This window comes from Corvus brachyrhynchos, unplaced genomic scaffold (assembly GCF_000691975.1).
Source record: "Corvus brachyrhynchos isolate BGI_N302 unplaced genomic scaffold, ASM69197v1 scaffold191, whole genome shotgun sequence".
Classification (NCBI taxonomy): Eukaryota; Metazoa; Chordata; class Aves; order Passeriformes; family Corvidae; genus Corvus; species Corvus brachyrhynchos.
Window position 1 is genome coordinate 330529 of NW_008236487.1, and position 19058 is coordinate 349586.

The 19058-nt window shown below is 44.0% G+C and overlaps 1 protein-coding gene across 1 annotated transcript in view; it reads right to left on the bottom strand.

Moving 5' to 3' along the window:
* Window positions 1-7590: 7590 nt before the first annotated feature.
* The window catches only part of KDM5A (lysine demethylase 5A), a gene marked incomplete at its 5' end in the record, with an annotated part of 47916 nt that continues 36448 nt past the window's right edge, over window positions 7591-19058 (bottom strand). The window contains 6 exons of the mRNA XM_017726190.1: window positions 7591-10699; window positions 12250-12660; window positions 14776-14981; window positions 15508-15667; window positions 18011-18154; window positions 18930-19050. Of these exons, the coding sequence (XP_017581679.1) occupies window positions 10487-10699; window positions 12250-12660; window positions 14776-14981; window positions 15508-15667; window positions 18011-18154; window positions 18930-19050 (1255 nt within the window). The remainder of the gene's footprint in view (window positions 10700-12249; window positions 12661-14775; window positions 14982-15507; window positions 15668-18010; window positions 18155-18929; window positions 19051-19058) is intronic.

The following is a 19058-nucleotide window of genomic DNA, read 5'->3' on the forward strand; positions in this document are numbered from 1 at the left end:
AGGGAAGTGCTTACAGCCCAAAGAAAGCAGATGTGGAACAAAAGCCTCTGGAGATAATAAGGTCCTTCCACATTGTCTGGGTCAGGTGTACATAAGAACTGGCCCCAGCCCACGCCAGGAGTGCTGATGCTTCATGCTCTGGTAGCAGCCACAGGACCTACTCCCAGGTCTGGTCTTGCTTCACGTTTATGGTCCAGCTGAGCAGAGAACAAGCGTTGGATTTCTCTCCTCCAAAGCACCAGGCCCCCTCCAGCCACCTGGAGAGGTAGTTCCAACCTAAACAGAGGAGGGTTTCAAAAGGCACTGTCGTGCTCCCTGCGCGGGAAGGGCCCTCGGGCCGGGACGGCCTCAGCCCCTCGGCACAGCCCGGCCGAGCGGCTGCAGGGGAAATAAACATCTCCCTGAAACACCTGTCACGAAGCGGTCCATATATATTTCTTTTCCACGGCCTCCTTGTTTGGCACGCGTGTTACAGTAATCCCCACTGTAACAGGCACCTACGTAGAGGAATGAGGAGGGAAAAAGAGGAGAGGGAAATGTTTACTGGGGGACAAGCACAACCTCTCGCTGCTCTGCAAGTAGCAGCTACTTTTAAATGAATTATGCTCCAAACCACCAAAGTCTTTCAGGAGAATGATCTGGGCACAACTACTGCTGCTGCTTCGCATTCCCAACACGAAAAGCCATCACCCACATCTGGCTTTTGCTGAGCACTGAGAGCAACTGTGCCCCCAGTTCCACCTCCTCCTCTGCCCCTCTGTCCCTCAGCACAAACTGCCTTCACGTGTGCTGGGGCAGTGCAGTCTTGTGAGCCACCTCCCAGCTTCCAGGAACACAATTTGCTGTTATGTTATCTGGGAACCAAAGGCAGAGCAAATACGATGCTTTTCTTCCATCTGATAACCACCCTGCTACTGGCCTGCTCAGCCTGGAAATGTTTTTCAGCTTAAGCAACCATGGCTGTAGCGAGCAAAATTGTCACAAACATGCACAGAAAGGGGATAAGTAGAGGCTGACACTGGCTGGCACATTACAGGAACCTGGAGACTGCTCAGTGGAGAAAGAAGCCAAAGCAAGCAGCAAGGATTGACTCCTGCTTGAGCCACTAAGCTCTGTCCCAGAAAGGCATGTACATTTTGAAATTACAGTGGCAGAAGCAAAAAGCCAACGCCTGCAGTTCCTGCATGACAGAAGATTCTGCTGCAGCCTTTCAGACAGCCTCATTTAGACAGAGCCTCCCTAGTGAATAACTGCTTCCAAATAATGGCTTGAAGGATGAGAATCCTGAGGCTGGAAGAACCCTGTCCTCACTGGATGCCTGCAGAGCAGCACAGACCGCACTTCTGTGCCCAGGTTTGCGCTGTGAGATACGTCTGTGTGTGGACACCATGCTCTCCACACTGCAGATAAACAGGTGACATTTCTGCATGAGCCAGAGCTCAGGGACTGCTTCAAGTGTGAGCTGGCATGCTCAGAGTGCTGCAGAACCTGCTCCTGAGGGTACCACTGCCGTCCCCCTGCTCCTCTGCAGGCAGGAGCCGCGGGCAGTGCTTGCACTGCGCTCCGTGTGTAGGTGACAGTGTGCGGGTTTGCTGCTCTCTATGACCATGGCAGAGCACAGGAGGAGATAAGCTGAGACCAAAAGAACAGTGCCCCTAGAACTGCTTTGGTTGCAACACAAATTCCCAGCAGCAGCAGAGCTGCAGATTCCTGTCACCCCTCTCTCAGCTGTGCCCAGTGCCAGCAGTTTCCCCCAGACCAGGATGAAAACAGCAGGTGCTCCTTGGGTGTGCCCTTGGCTGTCTGGAGCACCAAAGCCAAGACTAAAGCAGGAACACACAGCATTGCATGCACAGTCACAGCTGCAGTGGGAGTGCAGCAGGCAGATCCGTATCTTACCTCTGCTTTCACTGCTCCTTAGTACCCTGTCCCATTAAGCACTCTGGCCCTTTGCACACATGAGCAAGGAAAAGTGGTTTTTCTGCTCAGAATACAAAAGCACCCTCATTTCTTTATGGGCCAAGGGCAAGCACTGCAAGGTTATGCCGTTATAAGCACATATGTATAGATACCTACATAAATGTTTATAAAATAATAAAACACAATATAATATAAGCAGGAGCTGAGTAGCAAGCAAAGACTCCTGAGCCTGGAGACTTCAATGTTTTTAGCATCTCCTTCTCTTTTCCCCTTAACTCCATCAGGTACCACCAGTTCCTCAGGCCTCTTTCCTATTTCCACTTTACAGCAACCTGAACAAACCCTTGCAGAGTAACTGCAGGAATAGAGCCTGAACACATCTTAGGGATACGGCAGAAGTCACTGCTCTTCCAAAATCTAGTCGTGGGCCTCCTGATGGGAGAGCTAGTAGTTGCATGAACAAATTAAAACTCACCAGTTTGTTGTTGCAGCCAAAGAAACAACGGGAGGACCATATACCAAAGGAAATCATAATTCCAGGCTAGTGATGACAGCAGTGGTGCTTAAGTGGCCCCACAGTGAGAAGCATCGGAGGAACAGATTGATCAGGTACAGGGTAAATTGAGGGATAGAGAGGGAGCTGTACATTGGGACCACTGATGATCTTTCCTTATGCTCTGTACATCCTACTCCTCTGAGGTGAAGATTTAAGTCTGAAAGAGACTGTCTGCAGGAAGAATGACAGCAAAGCCATTGATAGAGCAGGGATTTGCATATCTCTGCACCCTGTCTGCCTGCAAGGGGGATGTTCTGGCAGGAAAAAGGAAAAAACTTTCCTCAGAGGTTGAACAGGGCTATACTCACTTAACTGATTCCTCCACAGAAAACCCATAATCTGGTTTTAAACAAGCAAGATTTGGGCAGTGATCTCAGAGCATCTGTTCATACTTCTTTAAACACTCTAAAAAGTAAAGAAAAAAAAAAGATACTTCTTAATTCATGACTACTGGGCTGGTAACTACTCAGAACACAAAGTTTCCATTCTGGGAGAAAATCCAATAATCAGATAGTCGTTGGTTGGCAGAGTGAGAGAAGGTTTTTAGAAGTTTCTCAAGAAAGAAGTTTTCTATGCAAAAGTTGACAAAATAAAAACTCGGGCATTTAAAAGATGGTCAAAAAGAAATAAAACATGAGTTCAGTTTTTCCAGCTTCCAAAAACCAGAATTACAGCAGATTTTTAAAAATCCTTGCACTGTCAGGAGATGTTTTCTCTTAAAAACATCACAGGCAGCCCTCATCTGAGCACAAGGAGTGAGTGAGAGCCACCAGCTCCCGGCCACTGCTCAGCAGCAGCAGTCTGTCTCTTGCTTTGCTCCTCTGGTCTCCAGCAGCCCAAGGCAGTGCAGGAGGAAGCAGAGGGACCTGTGCTGCCAGGTTGCCTCTCTAACCTGCCCTTGGCTGCCCTGCTGAGGTCCCTGCAGACAGAGAAGAGGAGCTGCACTCCCCAGCACTCATCCACTGAACTGGCCCCATGCGTGGTGGGGCTCTGACACATAACATGAGCAAGGCCTCGAGCCTTCACTCAGCTTCCCAGGTGGGTGGAATTCTGCCTGAAGCAAGAATCACAAGCCTTCACACCATGGCTGATCCCCTGTCTACAAGTCATTCCTGTTCTGGTAGTCAGTTGCAACATCTGGCACCAAGTCTCTTTCTTTCAGGCTTATTCAATTTGCCTCAAAAAAAGAAAAAAAAAACCAAAGAAAAAAGAAAAAGTAATTTGTCAGTTTTGATATCTTAAGGCAATCTTATTTTTCTATTGATGAGTGCCAGAGATGAAAAAGTTAAGCTAAAGTTAAGCTTCAGATTAGATGCAGCAGATGCCTGAAGCAAGCTACCCCTTCCAGCCAAGAGTCCTAATGATGCCAATGGGCAGCTTGCAGTCCCCCAGCTTTTGTGGGAGTAACCAGGCAGCCCTAAGAGGGTGGGAGGCAAGACCTCCCCTTCTGGGAAGGAAAAGAAGTTTGGGAGGAGCAAAACAAAAGTCTGCAAAGGAAGTTTGTCCCAATTCCCTTTGGCCTCACTTCCCTGAGAGCAGGGACTGCCCAAGGTGTAATGAAAGGCCCTGGGGGACAAAAGCAAAAAGCACAAGGAACAACCATGTTTCTTTGAGATCACCAGAGCTGAGAGAGAAACAGGGACATGGAACAGCTGCTGCTTAGGACAAGGAGAAAGCAAGCTCCTTTTTGCAGAAATCTCAGGTATTGCTTGTCCAGCAGCACTCTCTGCACAGTCTGTAAACAGGAGTTACACAAAGGTCATGCCCATTTTCTGCTCCAAACAGAACAGTGGGAATCTGACCCATCAGCTTCCTGGAATCACATTACTCAGCAAGAAAAAAACCATCCTTTAAGTTATGAACAGCTCTTCCATGGCTGTGTACTCTTCCATTTGTCAGCTTTGTGTACTCTCTAACACTCCTAAATCCCAGTCTGACCATTCCAAGATTATTTGTACCAGGAGCCAGAGGAAGCCAATGCCACGGTGGATGGTAAGGCCCAGGCAGTGAGAAACCCTCACCAGTAGGATACAAACCTGGGTCATGGGCTACACCAGCGGCGCCTCCCCTGGGAGCAGCAGGTGGGAGCAGCAGCACCACACACTCACCTGGGGCTGCGCCAGCAGCAGCAGCAGCAGCCAGGGTTGCTGCCAGTGGTTCCACTTCTCCACCGGGGTTCTCAGCAGCGATTCTCTCCCAGGAATGGTTCTAGGCAAAGCTAAAGCATCTGCCTCCTGCCTCTCTCCTGCCTAAGAGACTCGGGAAAGGAAACAATGGGATGTAACGCTATCAATGCACTGACAATATCTAGATTAACTCAATTTCCAGCTGTATGAAGTAAAAAGTTAAATCGTTAGCTGACAGGAGTAAACAATGTGCTACTCATCCCACAGCCCACTAAAACCTGAGCTGTTTCTCAAGTTTGTAGCATGGGTTTGTGTCACAGAACAGCAGCAGCAAACACCTCCCTTCTGCGGGGAGCGACAGCCGCGCCCATTGCTTGGGGTTGAGCCGAGCACGGGCCGCACCAGCCTGGGAAAGGATGCGGCCCTTCCTTCTGCTGGCAAATCAGCCACCCATTAACGGCAGGTGCCAGGCTGGCCAGAGACACCAACCATCATCCCAGGACCTGTGTGCAGAGGTGGCTGCTCCCCTCGGATGTAGGCACCCACAGCAGCTCCCCCTGGCACTTGGCTTTAAATGACTTTTTGGGGGGCTGTGGGGGATATACAGACAACCAAAAACTGACCTCTGAAAAGCCTCCAGTTAAGACACAATGCCCCACCTCGGATTAAAACTATTCACTGCAGCAGAGCTTTTGTTTTAAAGGCACTCAGAGCACAGCTTCTTACAAGCATTTCTGTTTTTCAACAGAAAAACAGAGCTACTTTCATTTCCTCTACCTACAACTTAACACTCGAGCCAAGCCATCCCATTACACGAAGCTCAATGCTCTCCATGTCTTGCTGTGCAGTTTCCAGCTGTCCCACGCATTTATCACCCTCCCAAAGCCAGTGTGGCTGGAATTCCGATAAGGGCTGGATTTTATTGCACCTCCCTGCTGCCTCAGTGCTCCAAGCAGAGTTCCTGTTTGGTTCAGGCAGGCTGACCAAACACATTCTTAGTGACCACAGCTGCAGAGGATGTGAAGCAGTCCCCTGCTTTTCATTTGCATCTAACTGGAGTAAGCCTCAAATCTTGCTTTAAGCAGACTACAGCACTCAACTTCTTAGAGCAATTTTAGCAGTTATTTCAGGAATATCTAAGAAACTTTTTCCACCCCTAGGAAAACAGCTGTATGGAAGATCATTTTCTTGATAGACTGTGATGAACCCTGTGTACATCATGCCCATTCAATGAAGAGGAGAAAGATGATGGAACCAATTCTCCTCAAAGCAACATGCAGGCCCATGAGGGATAAAGTGACTGGTAACAGTCACCACTATAATCTTAACCCAGTCTGGTTGCCTTCTGTGATGAACTCTATGGACAAGGGGAGAGCAGTGGGTGTTTACCCCGATTTACAGCAAAAACACACTTAGGGAGTGGATGGACAACCTACAATGGCAGTGAAAAATGGGGTGGACTTCTGTGCTCAGGCTTCAGCAGTCACCAATCTGAAATCTTGGGAGAGAGCCAGCTGCAAGTGCAGTACCTCGGGTGTTTTTTCTTATCCACCTGGGTGGTGGCATAGGCACAGTAAGATGACAGCAAACAATGCTGGCAGAGGACAGGAGCAGCAGAGCCCAAAACATGGGAAAAGGGAACTCCCATTCAGTTGGATCTTTCCTGGCTGAAGTGATGTGCTGATGGAAAGTTTATGCCCACGAGTCCTGCATCGGAGAAATTATAAACCAGAAGGCCTGGGGCTAACAGTGGCCAGAATGAAAAGGAGTCAGCAGTACTTGCAGCTGTACAGGCCAGCCCTGTGGGAGGCTGCACAGTAAAAGTATGAGCAGCAGGTAAAGGAAGTTATTTCCCCCCTGTATTCAACATTTCCAAGCTGTATGTAGGGTAACATATTATATTCAGTTCTGGGCTCCTCAGTACATTGACCAACCTGCAACAAGGACCACCAAGACCATCAGAAGGCTGCAGTTCACACCATGGCTCAAGGGAAGCTGAGCTGGGCTTGTTCAGCTTGGAAATCACGGCTGCAGCACCTGCAGGCTCCAACTACCTAATGGATGATTAGAGAAAATACAGAGCCAGACTCTACAAGTGGCAGCAAGCACATTACTGCAAGTGAATTTTGCACTGAAGATGCTACAAAACCAAAGGGGAAATCAGAGAGGTCGTCGAATGCTCATCCCTGGAAATACTCAACATTTTACTGGACACAGCCCTGAAAAATTTCACCTGCTTTCAAAGTTGGCACTGCTGTGGTCAGGAGGTTGACCTGGATGACCTCCAGAAGTACCCCCAACCTAATTACTCTATGATTCTAAAAACTGAAAAATATCAGTGCAAGTTTCACAGCGCGACTGATACAAGAGACAACTGCCTGTTACCTTATGCTGTGTGACTGTATTCCAATCCCTTCAGATAATGCCCATCATATCAACAGTATTACCTTATGAAGTAGTAGTCCAGGCTGCACAAGCATTCAGTTGCAGATGACCTGTCAAAAGCATAAATCCTAAAAGCAATGTACTGAAGGTCAGGAGTGACATTTATCTCTCTGCAAGCAAAGCTGCCAAATTCGTGGCCCTGTTTTTTTACAAGAAAAACCTGAAAACACATAGTTTGTATAAGCTATACAACTCAAGCCCTGGCCATTTTCAGCTCCTCACAACAGCTCAGGTAGTTTCTTTGATCTTTTTTGTCAGACACATGAGAAGAAGTAACACCAGCAGTGGTGAGCAGCCTTCGTAGACTACAGCATTAAGACACTCACCTTTCTAGATACACGAGCTAATACTCCTTGTGCACTGAGATGTTGTCCCCAAAGCATGAGAGTTTTCCCACAGCTGTAGCACACCTGTAAGAACATTTTTATCTTGGCTTAATTTTGGCTGGCTTCTCTGCATGCTTTTACAAAAATTCAAACCCCTAGGATCTGGAGACAATACCACAGCTGTAGCTTCAGGTTTTTCAACCACTAACTACATATCTACGGGTTTTTCCAAAAGTTAACATTTATTCGTAAGTTCATACTATCAGCAATCCTTTGATAGGAATTATGCTCTTAAAAAACAAGCTTAAAACAATAAGATGTAAAGCTAATAATGGTCTTCAGTTTATGAACACCTTATCCAAAAGCAGACAAGACATCTGTGACCAGAAAGAAGTGTGGCAACCTCCTTTCAACAGTGGAACAGAGGCTCTCCATGTGGCTACATGAAAAACAGCTACTAAAAACGTGACTTTTGCATATGATTTGCACACTTCTTTCTGCTGTTTGCTCTTTCCTGTGCTTGTTACAAGCAGAATGACCACGGTTGCACTGTAGAGCTGTTCGTTTCTTTCCATCTTGCTGTAACTAGTGCTACTGTCAACACTCTCCACCACACCTTCTACGCAGAGAAACAGGAACATGCAATGCAGCTTTACTCAAAAGGTCTCTTTTCCAGTTGATGGTGATTACATACAACAACGACTTCATCATGACAGAGAAGGCAGGAATGGTTACGAGGATATGCTCAGTGGCCCACAGGAGATGCTAACCATATTTTCCCTGTTGTGTCACAAATGCTAGGAGTCAGGAAAGAATACAGAACACTGGGATTCTTTAAGAAATCTTGTACTAGTCTACTTCTGGAACGACTAAACATCTGTGACAGATAGTTTATCCACTCCATATAGGGAAACATTTATGTAGTACCATCAGTTAAAGCTTGAAGGAAAGTAGCAACTGTTTAAATCAGTTTACCAAAACTAAGCATACATTGAGAAGAAAAAAAATGTAATTGGAGGCAAAAAGAGGGTATGTCTATCTAAAGCATAGACTCCTTCATAAATAAGTAAACAAATAATACTCTTAAGTTTGCTAGGGTGCCCGTTCAGCCACATGCTTAACCACAGCTTGCTTTTGCTTTTAACACCTCATTAAGTCTTTAGGGAGCAGGAATTAGAAGTCTGTGTCCAATTTGCACTCAAAGCTCCCAAGACCCTGGATCTTCTGCCCTCCATCTTATTTCTTTTGCACATTTTCCTCTTTTCCTCTTCCCAGGTAGCAGGCACACATAGAAGAAAACAATGAAGTTCTGTCTACCTGAGCTGAGTTCTTTTTTTTTTTTTTGGATGGATAATTCTGCCAGATAAATAAACTTCCAAGTATTAGAGAACAGGAGAAGGGACACAGAACAGTCAAGACAGCACACTTTTGTTTTTGTCAATATTTCTTTAAATCCCAGTCCAGCTCCTAGTAAGACTGGACACTACTTACAACACTCCTAGAACTGCAGAAGAATGGAAACACAATAGGGAGCGAGTGGAGAGGGGGACAAGACAGCCCAGGGGCTGACTTCAGACATTCACATACACAAGGCCAGCATCCACTGGAGTCATTAAGGCCCAGATGCCCCACTAATAGGAACAAACCCAAACACAAAGGTAGCACATGAAATGTATTTACCTATTTAAACACAGGCAGCTGGTCAAGCTAGAATGGGGAAGGTAACTGCTAATTCCTTGTACTACAAGGAAGGAATGGAGTAAAAAAACCCAAGCCCACGGGCAGGTTTTTGCTTTGTGAACCTCTGTCTGTGCTGCTGGTTAACAGTGGTAAGTATAAAAAAATCAAAGAAAAATAATCTATTTATAGAACAAGTCAGTAGTCTGAGACATTTAGAAAAAAGTAAAAACAAGTCCTTCTTTAAAAATGGATTTACTAAAACAACTGTCACCCAGGATGACCCCAAGCCCTCTGGTCCTCTGGCAAAGCCAGGGGCAACTTCAAACAAGAACTGTTGCTGATTGTACACTGGTACACATCCAGCAAAGCCAGCAGGGAGGGGGTTTGCACTGTGAACAGCATCTGCAGACTGCTTGCTGGTATCACAGGAGGCCATGCCCGTAGCCTGGTGATACTGGAAAGAGTTGTGAGTGAAACTTTTCACAGAAGCACATGTCACTGTAACCTCTGAGGTAAGTGGGCTGTCTTCTTTCCTTCCCATCCCTGGGTACAGATCTCAGAAGCTGTGCCCTGGGTGCTGTACCTCCTTGCCAGCTCCATCCTGCGCCACGCAACTTTAATGTGCAGGAGTGCAGACCTCTAAGCAAAGCCTAGAACAGGAGAGAGCATCCCTGTGGAAAGGGAAGCACTCTGCTCTTCCCAAGGTCTGGTCTAGCTGAACATTATCAATGCTTTCTGGCCCTCCTCAGGACAGGAAGATCGGTTGTTTCCCACTGAGGAAAAAATTTTGCCTAGTGGAGTAGAGTTGGGTTTCTTTTTTGGTAAACAGAACCTTTGCTGATTTCTGAGATTATGAGCTCCTCTGCCCTTTAGCTACAAAAGAGAAATGAAAAGAAATTCATCCACTTGCTCCCACCCTTATAGTGTAGTGTTAGCTGCCTGGATATGGAGGCAATTTCACTCTCCCAAGACATTCCTCTACACGCTGGGTTGGCATGGAGAGGCAAAAGGTAACTTCCAAAGTCACCTCCTCAGGGTAACCTGGTAGGTCTAAGAGCTCCAGCCCATGCCCACCAGTTCCAGGCCAGCTCCACTGCCAACACATACTTCTAACACCCTGAAGTGTCTAATCTAACAGCCTCGAGTTTGCTCAGTCCTTGAGAGCAACAGCCACACTCAAAGATGGAAACACTCAAGTCAGAACACACTGGCTGGAGCTCCTCATCAGGCGGTGTCTGCATAGATGAGCCGGTACCACGGTGCCTCGACATTCCCGTTGTCCGAAGGAAGCCAGCTGTCAGGAACGGACCAACTCCACTGCACGTCTGTACATCCTTGGAAGTGAAGCTCAGGGGCTACATCAGCTTCAAACCCTCTCTTTCTGAAGGGTTCCAGTGGTCCATTTCCCAACAAGTTCTGGGCATCGAGAGTTGCTAACTCGTCTCCTTGAGATCTTCCACTGGTAGTTTGTAGCCCAGCAAGAAGGGAGGAGGTGGGGCGTGAGCAGGGCTGCTGGGGCCCTGCAGGGGTTTCTTGGCACAGTTTATACAGATGTAATCCTCGTTCTCAGCCATCTCTGGGGAGACCCCAACACACACCTGATGGAACCACTCATCGCAGCCCCCGTCACACTGCACCCAGTCCACCTGCAAGAGAGCACAGCAGCAACACGTAGCATGTTACAAGGAAGGACAGACAGGCACGGCTTCTATGAAGAAAATACCTCCTGTTAAATCTACCTGAGCTACCAAGAACATAACAGCTTTGGGGCACAAATGATTGCCCCTAGAGAGCTTGTTTTAACAAGCTACTTCAGTTTAAAACAAACTAACTCTTCTAACAAACCTTGCCCCTCTGGCATCCTGCAAGGATACAAACACATGACTGCTCCTGAGGAAGATGACTCAGCTCTCTGCAGATGAAAGGAGGTGTGCTAAAACACATTTAAAACGTTCAGGGATGGTTACTTCAGCATAGGTGAGAGTCTCCAAATACACCCTCTTAGACTGCATTTTCAAACAGTGGCTTTTGCAACTCTAAGTCCTAAGTGCCAGAACATTTAAGCTACAATACAAACTGAGCTGAACTTGCTGTAGAACAATTTGTAAAAGACAATAAATTAATTAGAATGTAGGAAGGAAAAAAGACGAATTATGTGATTTCTGCAGTTCTTTGAATAAAAGTATATGCCAACTGGAGTCAGTGGGCAGAAAGTCAGATTTGCAGGGTAAGAAACACATATTCTCCATCCCAATGCAATCCACTGGTACAGCTATAAAAATTTTTACTGCTGTAGATCTGCTTTCAACTTAGAGGGGAATGTGAAAATGTACCAGAAAAGCAACAGTAGTGGCAACCTATATAAAATGAAGAAACATTATCATCATACAGATTTTATGTTAGTTCTTAGCCAACTGCTCCTGAGCAAGTTGTCCAAAGTGATTAGTAATGGACATCAACAGGGGCAGCTTCGGTCATTACATTCCTGTATCTGCCATCTTTTGACAAGTATGTATGTATGGCATTCACCTCTTGAAAGTACAAAAGTACAGAAATGTACAGAAAAAACATTTGGAAAAGATTTTTGATCATCAGTCTGTGTTAAAAGCTGACAATCAGGACTGGCAGTACCACAGAGGCAGATCAAGTTTCTTTTGTAATAATCCAATCAGGTCTAAAATCATTGATTATTTATCTCCAACAAGCAAAATGAACCACTGAAGTTTGTAGATCAGTCAGCCTGCAGCATCACTGTTCACAGAGTGTATGCAAGAAACACAGAAAATCTACTTCATTTAGGAACATCACACATCCCACTCCTGCTCAGAAACACAGTAAAGCCAGGAACATTTCTGAGTCAAAGAATTAATCCTTTGGATCAGCCAATGCATATATGCATGTTGCACACAGTCAACAAAAAATTACACAGCTTTCAGAAGTTAAACTTCCTGACCAAAACAGAGTACCTTTTCCCAGACTCTAATTTTCCATCTTCTGTTTTGAAGTACCTAAGAGAATAAGGAAGTTCTACAGTTTAATCTGCTAAATCCATGTACCTACCCACAAGTACTACTCAATCCTCTCTCATTTCTAACCACACCACTTCGTTTTCTCATGCTGTTCAACTTAAATATTACCTGGCACAAGGGTTCTGACTTAGCACGGAATTTCCTGACAGAACTAAGGGGAAACTCACTTTGTCCTTGCAGGGCCTTTGGCAGTTCTGAGCAGCACACACAGCATTCTCATCATCTGACTCTTCTGCTCCTGACCAGTCATACTTGGAAGGAATATCCAGAACCTTCTTCTCTCTTTTTTTCTCTGTGCTCTCCTTTGCCAGTTCTACCTTTGCAACAACTGCCTTCTCTCGCTTCTTCTTCCGCTCCTCTTCCTTAGCCAGTTTCTTTGCCCGCTTGTTCAGCTCCTTCGTCTTATCCATGGTGAGTTTTAGCTTCTTCTTCTTGGGTTTTTCCAGTTTTTTCAACTCTTTAGATTTTTGCTTCATATCTCCAAAGAACTGCTCTGCTCTCTCCAGTTTTCGTTTACGCTTCCTCTCAGAAGAGTCCCTCCCTCTCATTTTCAGTGGTTTTTCATCCATGCTATCATCCTTCATAGAAAAAAAGATACACTTTATTCAAATACAAATTTCCTGCAAACCTGAGGTCTGAGAAATGTACTTACCTCTACCTTTACCCTGATATGGCATGAAGAAATCTAGTCAACAACATACCGTTACAAATTCTAAACAAAAAAAGCACTTAACTTCATTTTCACCATTCTATAAAAAAATTTGTAAGTGTTATCAACTGTGTCAAAGTACAATCAGCCAAAAATACCCAGTGGAAAAAGTAAATTATCAGCAAGGGTAAGAAGGCAAAATAAGCAATCATTACAACTCCCTTCTCACACTGCTTTTTAATAGAAGTTGAGAAGATTAATCATTTGTTAGATGCTCTTGCTTATTTTTCATCTGAGGTCAGTCTTGCCTGTGATTATTTTTGAGAGAAAGCAACTGCTGTTTTGGAGATTAAGAAAGAGTAATTGGTGAATTCTTAAAATGTATCATCAACTCAAGCAAGAAGAGAAAGCAACATCCGTTATTTGAACAGCTTCCAAACTGGCAGACATTGTAAATATCCTGGCGTCATCAAGAGCTCTTAAATAACAGATTCAGATCAGAAGTGGGGCTTAAAATTGGCTAACTCTGTCCCTGCAGGTAGCATTCACAGTGACAAGTCCCATTTATATCTGAAAGATTCACTTGTGTAGTCCTTTGTACAAACAGGACTGACTTGATTTCAGTTAATGCAGCTACATACCTTACCCTTAATAATTATTAATAGATTAAAAACATACCAGAAGCCAGTAAAGAGACTGTTTACTGTACATTACTTAATATAGCTACTCCACCCAAAACCAAATCCTCTCAAGATTATTTTACTGAAGTCTACTTATTTTGTATGTGAACAGACATAGAATATATTCAATTCAAAACGAGCAAGTTTTCAACGGTCAAGCAAGTATTCATACAGGTTAACCAATAAATGTTGTAACACATACACACACTCTACACCTCTCACCCCACTCCCCTGGAAAAACCATTGCTTAACTATTAATATAACAGTCTGGCATATTATTTATAAATTGTTATTTGCTGGCATTAAAACTACTCTTCAATCAACTCCCTGCCAAAACCATTACATTAAAAGAACATTAAGCTTATGTAGTACTCAGGCTGAAAGGTGGCAAAGCAGCAGCACTTGGGAGGCAGGGGCAGTTTTATACTACACAGCTCCAACTGATGCAGTTTGGCACCACTTTAACTCAGCCACTGTGTATGGATGGCACTCAGAAAATGAGACACCAACTAATATGTTCACCTAACCTCACTGTTCACAGCATGTAACCTTCCGTCCTGTATTACTGTACACCACCAAAAAGCCAGGAAAGAACCATCGTCTTGTGTTCTTCCTGTGCAGCTCAGTAACGCAACAAGCCATCATGTAATCCACAGCTACATATGGTCAAATTGACCCCTAACTGCAACTGACAGATGATAAAAAATGGGCTCCACTCAAGTTCTTCAACACAGCAGCTGACCTTCTCTTCCAGCACACATCCCTTGCCCTCCGCATGAATGCAGCTAAGTGATTTTGACTAGACCTCAGAATCAGCAGATAAACCTGCCTGATCCACTGGCAGCTGGGCAAAGCAATCAGGACATCTTCATTGCTATGTCTGTGTTAGTCTGAGGAAGAACACAAATCTTATTGTCTGCATTATCAAAACGTGTTTTCCTCAGTAACAAAGTTCTGTAACATACAAGTATCACATTATATAAGCCAAGTGTAACTTTCCATCTTTCTAAATGTTTCTTGTAACTCTTTTGCAGATTAGTTCTGTTTCCAGGCATAATCAAGAAGAGTGTTCCCTCCCTTAACCTGTTACCTTCTAAAATAAGGTTTGCACATGGGACTACTTCAGAAAACCGTTCTAAATATGGTTGACTGTAGAGGATAGCGCTACAGTAGGAGTGATCAAGAACTGAATTTCTGGACCACTTTTTCTGTTATTTTCTGTAATCTATTACTCTCTCCACGTGAAATCCAAACATGTCAAGCAACTGAGCACTCAGCTATTCAAGATCATATTTATATAAATCCACCAACAGCCTGTGGTGGGATTTTTGTTCCACACGGGAATATTTCTTCAAGTTCCATACCTCCATGACATGAAGAAACCTGTCCTCAGAGGGTGGATGAGTGGCCTGTAAAATGCGCCAGATGTGCTGAGTTTCATCCAGAGATACCTCCAACAGATCTCCTACCATCATCAGATCTTCCAGCTGAGCTTTTGCTCCAGGTGACAGCTCCAACACAGGGGGCTCCAAACTGCGAGGCCGAGGCTGCTTCCTTGGAGTGCTAGAACCTTTCAGACAGGAGCCAGGACACAGAATCATTAAGGCTGGAAAAGACCTCTAAGATTACTGAGTCCATGCCAAGCCCACCACTAAACCAGGTCCCCAGGTGCCACACCCACATGTTTTCTGAACACTTCCAGCGACAGTGATTCCACCACTTCCCCAGGCAGCCTGTTCCAATGCCTGACCACCCTTCCAGTGAAAAAATTTTTCCTAATATCCAACCTAAGCCTCCCAGGCAAAGCCACATAAAGATAAAAGGAAGAGATCAAAACCAAATGACATACTTTTTACAACAATCTAAGGTGGGAAACAGTAACAACCAAAACACACTGACACAGGTTTATGTATCAAACATCAGGAAACTAACTGCAAAGTAACCCTGCTGTACCTTCCTGCAGACAACCTGTACTGTACAACCCCTATGGATAACAGAGCAGTTCCCCTCCTCACTGACTGCTCAGCCCAGTTTTTTAATCTTAATTGATCTTAATTTACTTTTAATTTTACCTCAATGTATACAAAAGCAAATACCTTGAGAGCAACTTTTAGAAGCAGAGGAATAGGCATGTTCAGCACAAAATGAGGGAGCAGTCCACATGTGTGTCACCACCTCTTCTGATTTAATGGGGATTTCCTCATCACAAAACAAATTGGGCTCCAAGCTGCTGGAAGATTTTACACTGGCATTGTCCTGAAAAAGACCCACAGAAAACATGCAACATCTGAATCCAGAAAATACCTACTTCAAAGTAAATTCTACTAGAGATCAAGCAGTCTGCTGCTCCTAAAGCCCTTCTCCGAAGCACTCCATCAGAGATACCAAGACCATGTGCAAAAGGTAAAAATTACATCCCTACTTAAATAGTGGATGAACACAGGATCTATGGAGATAGGCCAGTATATTTATAGTTGCACATGAGAAACACTTGACAGGTTTCCTCACTCAGCAGTCCCTCAAGTATGGTCTTCACAAGTCAACATGATGAGAAGAGGCTTTCTCTTAGCCTACATAATTTATTATTTTGCTTGAAAAGTCTGACTGGAAGCTCATAAAGACCTGTATCTTCCATAAAGCAGGGGTAAGCTGAGTAAATTACAGTGACTACAGAAAGAAATTATTTAAGATTTTAGAGGTATGGAAAAAAAGGGCGTTCCAGCACAGCAACAAATATCAATATAATGACAATCAAACACTGCCCTGGGATCAGTACTTTTACAGCAGTCTTAAATCAGTTTAAGTTCGGACCAAATACTGAAAGAAGAGGGCTGTAACACCTGAGACTGTCGTGAATGTTTCCATGAACAGAGTAACGATGGCACTGACTTGTGCTCAGCTCAGTGTGTTGTTTAAGACACTGAACAGCTCGAGGCATTAGTTAAGATGGATGCCTGACTGTTTGGATATAGGGACATGTACCTTCAGGTGCAGGAAGAACCCATTAAGGGAGATTAGGAATCTCTTTGCAGTAGGAGAAGCTCTGCTTGACTTTGCATTACATTAGGCAGAGAAACCAGAGGAGCACAGGCCCACCTGAGTAGATTCCCTGATGATTGGAATAGAAGACAAATTTTCACACAACCAATCAAAATTCTTCAGGTGTAAACTAGGAGACGCAAAGTTAAGAACCAACCAACCAAAAAAAAAAAAAAAAAAAACCCCAAAGTCGCTCAGAATTTAATTATTTTTATACTGTTGACTTTTCCGTGTTGGTTTTTTCAGTTTTTGATGCATAGACGTGTTCCAGCATGTGCTCCAACAGATTTTTACTTCTAGGTTTCTACAATTACATATGATTGACATCCAAATCAGAAGGTTAAGTAAGAGGTTTTTAAATGATGACAACAGAATTATTAAACAAATGAAATTATGCTAATGCAAAACCCTGAGATCCTGGCAAGCATATGCCATCCTTCTTGACATATGTTTTATCACAGCCTCAGAAAATGCCACATCCTTCAGAAATGCCTTATTAAGACTCCTGATGCAAAGAACAGTTTTGGGGATTATTTTTATATATAAAACTAAATTCATTAAAAGCTGTAGCACCCAACTGCATTCTTGTTGGCATTTCACTGGGGACTGTAAGATAAATCTGTGTATTTGCATCAGGATGCTGAGAAACAAAACACTAAAAATAGGAGATTTCAGCAAATCAGACCTGGAGAATGTGCTGTCCCTCTATAAATTAGAACATCTACCTTAGAAGAATTTACATGCCTCTTAAGATAGCATCTTCTAAAGTAGAGATAACACTATCACTAAAAAGAAAACACTGCTCAAGAAGAAACTGTGGCATTGTCTTTTTCTCTACATATATCAAAAGAACAATTCAACACATTGAAAATACCTGGTTATTTCCACAACTGCCTTTTCTCCTGGAAGTTCTTCTCTAGTTAAAGAACTTTAACAATTTAACTGCAGTTACAATTTCTGAACTGAATCCAGATGCTAATTTTACAACATGATCCAGACGTCTCAAAAAATTCCACACTCCAAAATGGAACACATATACCTCCTTTATATAAGGGTTGAATGAAGAGGAAGGTATGAAGCCAGAGCTGTGTTCATGTTATCAGGAAACTTCTTACACAGCATGCAGTTTTTGAAGACTGATCTTTTAGCTGTGCAAAAACTTTCCAAGAGCTCTCCATACAAACATTTATATATACGACTTGTGGTATCTCGGAATGTGGCATAAAGACAATGTCCATCCTCCAGGGTGTTATAAATACAAATCCCTTTGTAAGTGTATCTTCTTCCTCAGCACTAAAAGGCACCTTTTGAAATTCAAACAGGACTTTGGAAATTTTGAATAAAAACATTACAAAACTTCACAATTCAGTGAAGTTTTGAGTCAATCTCAGTCCAGAATGGAGACATTCAGAAAAAAATCAAGAACTACCTCTTCTGCCACACACCCTAGGGCAGAATATACACAGCTTAAGATACAATAAATATTGCCAAAAAATGGATTAATAAAAGACAGGTATTCTGTATTAACTCCATGCAGACAAACCACTCTGGATTACTTACCTTTATGTCATAGCCATATGTCTCCCTGATGTCTTCATCAGAGTCTGTCTCTTCATCATCATAATCCAAAGTCTGCCGTGGGGATGAGGACACACTTCCTATCACTCTGTTAAAGGCTGACTGCTGAAAACTTGTCAAGTGTCCCTAAAAAAAAAATGGAATATGGAAGTGAAACAATAAAATTTCCAGGAAAAATCTGTAAAAACCTGAAGTGTTATTAACAAAGGAAACAGTGGTTCTTTTGGCCTGAGGATAACTGCCTGGACATCACAAAAGGGACCAATCACAGCAAGACATGAAAAAGCATAGGGAAATATCCAAGTAAAAGGTTTCATTAGATTCTGAGTCCCTGATTTTTAATAATAGTGACCAGAAAGATCTAGATACTGCTCTTCAGTGCTACAAATTATAGCCTCTTCACCACAGCATGACCTGACCTCAGTCTCAAGGTGAAGAGGTCAGCTATGGAATTATCAGTGTTTGACTACGTTCCTCACTGAGATTTACTAACAAGACACCAAATGCCTGGGAATCACAACCCATGAGAAATTTAAATACCGAGACCTTGGATTCTGTCACGAGGAAAATGGAATTTGGACACCAAGGTAGCAACTGGTTTACACATCTTGAAGCCTGTACCCAGCTGTTACAGCTGACCTGGTATTTCTTACAAGCACCTTCAGCAGTGGCTATTGACAGTGAGTACAGAGCAAGAGACCTGTTCCTGAACAGCAGTGTACCTGGACAGAAGCCAGCCAAAACCTGAGGTGCACTAAACTAAGTAAGACGTTTTACCATGTGTAGTCCACAGCTTTTCACTGCCCTCCCCTCTTCCCCATGCCTCTCCAACAAAAACAAGGCATTTTGACACGCTAAATTAGGGCAAGCACAGCAAAAAGCAAGACACTCCCATCCCTACCTGCAGGTCGGGGTTAGCTGCTGCTTTCTGTAGCTCTGCACTGATGATTTTCTCTGTTTTCTCCCGAGCTGCCTGCTCCACCATTCGCTGGCTGAGCACGGAGAGCTTGGCCAGAGCAGAGGAGAGCTG